The sequence below is a fragment of the Poeciliopsis prolifica genome, unplaced genomic scaffold (assembly GCF_027474105.1).
Source record: "Poeciliopsis prolifica strain line A6 unplaced genomic scaffold, Auburn_PproV2 SCAFFOLD180, whole genome shotgun sequence".
Taxonomy (NCBI): Eukaryota; Metazoa; Chordata; class Actinopteri; order Cyprinodontiformes; family Poeciliidae; genus Poeciliopsis; species Poeciliopsis prolifica.
The window spans coordinates 257596-265277 of record NW_026562555.1 but is presented as its reverse complement, the minus strand read 5'-3'; the positions used below and the strand labels follow the sequence as shown (position 1 = coordinate 265277).

Below are 7682 nucleotides of genomic sequence, written 5' to 3'. Positions count from 1 at the left end.
GAATTGACCATATTATATTTTATTAATACAGCTTCACCAATGTCACAATGCCTCAGTAGATCCTCCCACCTTTTACACTAAGCACACACTTTCCCACAATTTATCCAACAATAAGATCATTAGAGAAAAGGAGCAGCACACAGCAACATGATGATCTGTAAAAAGTCTGTCTGTTCACAGACACACAAGGCATTAAATATTGAACCTGTTTTATTACTCAGTTGATATAAATGTGACTGAACAGAAAAGGGAAAGCATTTCAGTTACTCATATTTCAAATCAGTCCCATTCTCTGCATTTTAAGGGAAATGTCATTTTTTCTTTGACATAATGATCAAATTAACCAGTTTCTAGTGAAAACTGCTGGCTGCCACTTTCTGCTCTGCATGGACTTCACCTAGCCACTTCCTGTAGCAGCCACCTTCTTCTTGTTCTTCAGCAGTTCTTCCTCAGCCATGGGATGAATGATGGCCCCCAGCTGGGTGACCACACTGGGTTTGGTGACCTTTTTCACAGTTCGCTCTGTGTTCCAGGCGCGGCCAAGTGGTGAGCGGATACAGTTCTCAAACTGTGCCTGGTCCTCAAAGGGGAATGGCAGGGAATGAACCTGGTGGAGGCTGACCGAGGCGTTCCTCTTCTCAGAGATGATGACACTGGGAAGCTGCTGGTCTTTCCTTGGTGGAGGAGGGGCACTCTGAACCCGAAACCTTCTGCGTTTTCTTTTTGGTGGCTTTAGACCCACCCCCCCCCAGTCTCCCAGCCAGGCAGGGTGAGGTCTATCACCTTTGACTTCCCTTCATCCTCCTTCCTCCTTTTATCTTTAAGAAAGTCTGAGATTACATCATCTCCAGCAAAAGCTTCCTTAATCAGTCCTCTTTGGTCCATCTTAGCTTCTGGATCCTCAGAGTCTGTGACAGTCGGAGTAAATGGAACTTTGATAACCTTTGTCTCTTTAGTGAGAACTTCTTTCAACTCTATTCCTCTCTTTCTCCGTTTGCCTGTGTGCTTCTCTTCAGAAGGAGGGGCTTTTGTAGAGGGAGGCTGACTGGGTCCATCTGATGGCTCATCAGGGAGAAACTCCAAGTCCTCCACAGTCCTGATCCTCATCAGTCTCTCCTCCAGCGGTGCTGAGCGCTCAGAGCAGTCAGTTGCTTTTGTCTCTTTCAGGACATTTTCTCTTCCTGTGGAGATGCTTGGGGTCTCCAACAGACAGACGTCGTCACTGTCAGACACCTCCGAGTCGAGCGCTGCAGCTCTGTCCTCTGGAAAAACACTTCCTGCTGCGTCAGACTCCTGAGCTCGATGCAGTTTCCTCCTACTGTTAAACTCTCTGAGGAGGGCTTCGTCTTCTGTTTCCCCAGCCTGCTCTTCCTCCTCCTCGTCCTCCTCCTCCTCACACGCTGCTTGTGCTGCCTCCCTCAGCAAGTCACTCGGCTGCTGCTGTGCTGGTTCTGCAGATAGCTTGCCTTTCATCCACGGATTTGATGCATCTCGTCCATCCACTGCATCATTCACAAAGTCAGGAAGCAGATCAGCCTCATTTGCTGCCAGCCCCTCCTCCTCCTCCTCCTCCTCATCATCATCATCGTCATTGTGGTTGAGTGGAGCAATCAGCTTTTGCGTGAGCTCTTTGTTCATCTCCAGCTGCTGCTGCATAGCTTTGCGAGCCTCTTGGTCATATTTGGCCATGATGGCCTTTGACTTGGCCCACTTGCTGCTGTTCTGGTGTTTCAATGACATCCTCTCCTGCATCCTGGCCAGCTCCATCTTATTCAGCTCCTGCAGGGCAACTGCTGGATCCGTCTTAACCATCTCTTCAAAGTGCTTCTGGAACTCCTTCCGCTTGGCCTTGTTCTGCACTTTGTGGTACTTCTTGCTTTTGATTTTTCTCTCTCTCCGTGCCTTGGCCTCATAATAGGACTGCAGGGCCCGGGCTTTTTGCAGCTCAGCACGGCGGATCTTGGCCTCCTCCAGGCTCATGGCCTTTACTGACGCCTCCTCAGCAGGGGTCAGAATGGGGTCAGTCAGGGGCTGCTTGTTGGCAGACAACAGAGCAAAGATCTCCTGCTCCAGTGGGGTCTGAGCGCTCCAGCCCATCACCAGCCTCTCCACAGGTTTGGGCCCGGCCGGGTCCCGGTCCAGGGAACACCAGCTGTTCGGCCCTCTGGTTCTGGATGATAACTGCGTCCCAGCGGCTCACCTCTGAGGCTGCCTTCTGAAAAGCCATGTCCCTCTGGATCCTCTCAGTCTCCTGTTTGCTCAGAGGAGATTCAATGGTTTTCTTAGAGCGCTGCAGATTCTTCAGCTGCTTCCTACTTTTAGCTGGGACAGCGGGGATCTTTTCTAAGCTTCCTATCAGATCCGACAGCTGGACCTTATCGGGACCACCGTCTGGGTTCACGGAGAACTCGGACATTTGTCCGGCCGCCTCTGACCTCTCCCCCAGCGCCTTCTTCCTCTTCCCACCGAGAGACCTGATCGCCTCCAGCAATTTTTGCCGTTTTCGTTCATCCAGTCCCTCGTCCTCCTCGCTGCTCATGGTTTCTTCTTCTGCTGCATCCATTCCGCCTTCTTCTTCTTCTTCTTCTTCTTCTTCTTTTCTTCGTTTTCCCTCGGCAGCTGTTGAAGCCTCTCGCTGCTGTCAGGAACACCGCAGCTCAACATTAACTTTTTTCTTACTTTTTGTCTTGGAAACTTTCGCCATGCTAAAGACCACACTCTGCTCGATCTCACATGTGCCCCAAACACAACTGCTGTCGCAACGCCTGACCGTAACAAGAGCAAGAGTGTCGTAAAAATGTTTTCCGTCTCTTTGGAGACTTTCCTTCCTTGGGTTTTCTAAAGTCTCTTTCCACGAAGGAACTTCTCGAACCCACAGGCCACATCATCAAATGTGTGATGTAGAAATTATTTCTTTGTCACTCAGATGAAATTCTGTCACAATCATTCAAAATGAAACTCTAACTTGGTAGAAAGCTTCCTTATGTGATCAGATTTAAAGGCGCAGTCTGTCGCTGATACTGCAGAGAACGAAATGGGGCATGGGAACAGCAAAGTATTTAATAAGTATTTGGCATTCATGTTAAGATATACTGACTAACTTAGAAATGACAGTGCAAGTCACATTTCCTTCTCTGTTAAAATAAGCGATGCAGCCTTTCCCTCCAGTGTGAGCTGCTGTCCTCTGGGGGGCGCCATCTAGCAAGTTATCTTCCGATAGATGGGTGGATTTATTGATTATAAGCAGAAGTACTGTGATCACAGTATGCTCCAATAAATCATTTGGTTTATCATAATTGCTGATGAAGTACAGTTTTTAGATACTTGCCAATGTCCCTTATTTCTCTGCTCTACACTTTGTGCCAGGATGGAATGAGCAGGTGAAGGAGCTTCATGCTGAGGCCAGTGGGCCCTTAAGGCTGGGGTCAGGCTGGGGTCAGGCTGGGGTCGAGGCAGGCGGAGAGAAGCATAGTCTTCTTTTTGAGTATAAAAAATGAACAAATGCAAATTTTAAATATGCCCTATGTTTGGTTGAAAGTAATGAGAATACAATTCTAATCTAATTTGCTTGCAAGAAAAATGCAAAACAACTGCACACATGATTTCTGGAAGGAAATAAAGAATATGAATAATTATAAAACTGGTCTGCCATAAATATTGACGGCGTGAATGGACCAGAGGAAATTACTCAAATATGACAGAAGCAATATTATAAACTATTTAACTGTGTTAAAAGTTCCCCGTTGATGGTGGACCATATTACTCATGATGAAGACATTAAAGTTTCGGTTCAAGTAACTTATTATATTGTCATGATCCTACAGAACATTAAGGCCTGTGGTACGGATGAGGTGTCTGCAGAGCACTTCAAATGTTCAAACAGAAACCTCTTTCCTCTGTGTTTTACTGGGTTTTTAGTCCATGGCATTTTACCTGATTCACTTTCAGCTGTTATATTTGTGCCTATTATAAAGGATAAAGTTGGCAAAATAAATAACAGGGATAATTATCAGCCCATGGTTTTAGCCAGTGTTCTATCCCAGGTTCTGGAGAGGATTATATTGAGTAAGATTGAACATTTTCTCCTGACTTCAGATAACCAGTTTGGTTTTAAATCACACTATGGCACAGATATGTGTGTATTTGCTTTGAAAGAGATTTTAGATTTGTATAATAGCCAACACTCTACAATTTTTAGGTTTTATTGACGCCTCGAAGAATTTTGTTTGGGTTCATTATAAAAAGTTATTTTATAAGCTACACAACAGAGGGGTTCCCTGATCTATTGTTAGAATCTTGTCCTTTTGGTACACACATCAGTCAATGTACATAAATTTGGGTAACTGTTTGTCAGTTCTTTTTAAAATAAGGAATGGGGTTAGACAGGGAAGTATTATGTCTCCTCTTCTTTTTAGTGTATGTATGGAATAATTAACCATCTCATGTATGCTGATGATTTAGTCATTTTTAGTCCTTGTAGTGTTGGTCTTCAACAATTATTGAGGACCTGCTCACAATATGGTCAGCAGTATGACATTATGTAAAATGCATTGAAAAGTAACATTATCACTCCAAGTGGCATAGAATGACGGAGTGAGGATGCTGCTCAGGATGCCGAGATGGACGATGCTAGCCAGGTATTTGTTGGTGTCTCAACTTTTCATGCTGTCTTATGAAACCTTCTGTGCAGGTTTATGTGGCGGTTACGTGTTTCTACAAACAACATTATCCAGATACAAACAGATATTTCACAAAGCTCAGTCAGGTCTAAGTACAAAATGTGGAATCGCTGGCAGTTTAGTCTTTCTGTAAATCACTGACTTGTACATGGGATTATTATCTTTTTGATTGTTTTTTAAATTATTAGTATTATTTTTATATGGACCTATTTGTGTCTTTAATAAAGCAGCTGCTGCTGAAGATGATGTACATTACAACATGCTTCACTACCCATTACAGTATGCAGAAGAAAGAATTACAACACACTTTCCAGGTGATTCAGATTTATTAATGTCCTAAATGCACAATTAATATTATAAAACCTAAAAGACAAAGTATGTTAACCCCCCTCCCCCCCACCCTCCAAAAAGAAACAATAAAACAAACCAAAAAAGACATCAAGATAAATCATTACATCGAAGGGGAAGGGTACAGCAGTGTGTAAAATCGTCAACTGATATTTGCCACAAACATCAGTGATTCATGGAACAGCCCCCAACCTTGACTTGCATTAAAAAGAAAAATTGCTGTTGGAACAAAGAAGTGTTTGTAGCTGTCACTTTTCATACTAGAGGTCTGAGCCAGAAGGTAGATGCTGCAACTGAGCATTTAAAAGGTGACAGCTGTTAGCAAGAATGGGATTAGTTTTCCTGATGAGCCATCTATTGTCTTGAAGCGGGGTTTTCTGCTTTTCTTTGTGGGGTTTCGTTTCCTTTTGTTACTCACCATTCAGCCACCAGATGGCGCCAGACTCACCTTCTCTCCGAAGATCAGCGCAATTATCCTGCACACCGGTGTTTCATCACCTCATCAGGCCGAGACTACAAGAGGAGCAGGCTGCCACAAAGCAGCCTGTACTTTGATGCCAGAGTGGTAGCCAGCAATGGTATTCTGAGCCCCTGGAGATAGTCTCTGTGTTGGAACACATTTGAGAACACATTTCTCCATCCTAAGAACAGTGAGGATCAACGACAGAACATTCCCGTTAACTGCACTTTACAGAAACCTTCAAACAAGAACAATAGAGCAGATAAACAGAGAAAGCTCTTGTATTTTAAAGATACAGAAAAACAGCAAAGAAAAAAATGACTTACAATTTTAAGTCATTGTGGACTCGCTATGTGGCATCATCAGAACTGATGATGATTGGGACTGGATACCTGAAGTGAAGAAACATTTCTGGGTGTCTTTATTGCCTGAATACATGATGCTGTTTTTATGCACACATTTTGTACTTTTTTTATACTCTGACATTTCTGTTACTCTGAGTATGCCATTTTTAATAACTACAACATTTTTAAATGGTGTGAATAGGCCTCTCACGATAACAGATTTTGCTGGACGATAAATTGTCTCAAAAATTATTGCGATAAACGATAATATTGTTTGAAGACCTTTTTACATCGATTTAATGGAAATTACGTAATAATACATGCAATTTCTTGCCAAAGATAGATACACTTTACTTTCAAAAGAACACTTAACACAGGGTCTGATACACAAAATAAATAAAACAACGAAAAACAAAAATAAAATAGATTCTCAGTCTCCATTAACAATAAATGTACTTGAATACAAACTAAACAACATAAAGCCAAAGTGGAAATGAATACTGCATTCAACCAAAAGAGTGCAGATTATGAAGTCTGTATATTATATTGCCCTTCAGTAATTATTAGATTTAAATAGAGAAGAATCCAACTGCCTGATGCAATAGTTCAAACTACAGGATTTTTTTACCCCGAACGACAATCTTAGAACGTTATTCGTTCTGAGATTGTCACTTGTGTGTTACGGTAGATTATTGTGTCCGCTCCGATCTAAATCAAGGATTTGCCCAGACTGGGAGAGTGACCCAACCTGTTGAATGTGACTGGTAGCCAATCAGAAAGCGCGGATTCTCTTCGTGCTTTTTGAGGAGAAACACGGAGGGAATCCCGAACAGCTGACTTGGTGCAACCCGAAGTCCAGCAGACATCGGAAACAACATGAATGTTCATTTAACATTTTGTGCAAAGAAAGTATAAATAACTAGGGGAGGAGTTGGAGCGAAATTTCTACCAGAAAACCCGGTAACTTTTCAGCTGTTCTTCGTTAACGTGACATAAATAGGTTAGAATGATTTTCATTCAGTCAGACTGACACTAACCACATGCATGACAGGTAGTAGTAAGGAATTGATTAATATTAGTGAACTGGACTTATTATTTTGTGCCCATTGTTGGACACAACATGGTTCGATTTCTGTCGGCTAATGTGTCTCTGAGGTTTTGATAATGGGCCGACAATCCGCAACATAACATAGTGCAGCGCGCGCTGGGCATTACACTGAGGAAATAAGGAAGGGAGGGTCAATGGAGAGCACCGGAGTTGAGCCTTTTTTTTATTCAGTGTCATCAACAGTAAGAGAAAAAAGCAGAAAGAAACGATATAGACGATAATTAAAATGAGATCGATAGTTTTAATTTATCGTGCGATTAATTGATTTATCGCCTAGGTGTGAATTTTTATTTTTTCAGTTTTTAGATCATTTTACCTTTTGTGAGGATGCATTTTATTTACCTTTAACTTGATGATGCATGAATTTCCCCACTGCGAATAGAAGATATTTCTATTATATTCTATTCATTCAGATGAACTTAAGTGTGAAAAGAATGCCTCATGTTTAATTTTTGTATTTTATTGCACACACATAAAACGGTTTCTATAAGTTGATGGGGACAAAAACCCTGAATAAATAAGAATCAAGCTTTTGACCTCAGACAGAATGAAAACTGGATGAGGGATGGATAACGATGGGGCTAATTTTAGTAAAAAAATTTCCTAAGCTAGGTTGTTTTATTGACTAAAAGCTATATATTGGAAGTTGCTGCCTGAGGTCTGCTCAACAGTCTCTGTGATCACAGAGCCATTACACCACAGCAACTTGAGGTTGTAGACAAGCTACATGTCTGAGAGCATGA

The 7682-nt window shown here is 42.3% G+C and overlaps 1 protein-coding gene across 1 annotated transcript; it reads right to left on the bottom strand.

Annotated features, from left to right (window-relative positions):
- Positions 1-2727, bottom strand: LOC129356602 (U3 small nucleolar RNA-associated protein 14 homolog A-like). The gene is given in 3 exon segments (XM_055026176.1): positions 1-756; positions 759-2140; positions 2142-2727. Coding segments are annotated over 3 exon segments (2163 nt in total). The 5' UTR covers positions 2564-2727; the 3' UTR covers positions 1-397.
- Positions 2728-7682: the final 4955 nt, after the last annotated feature.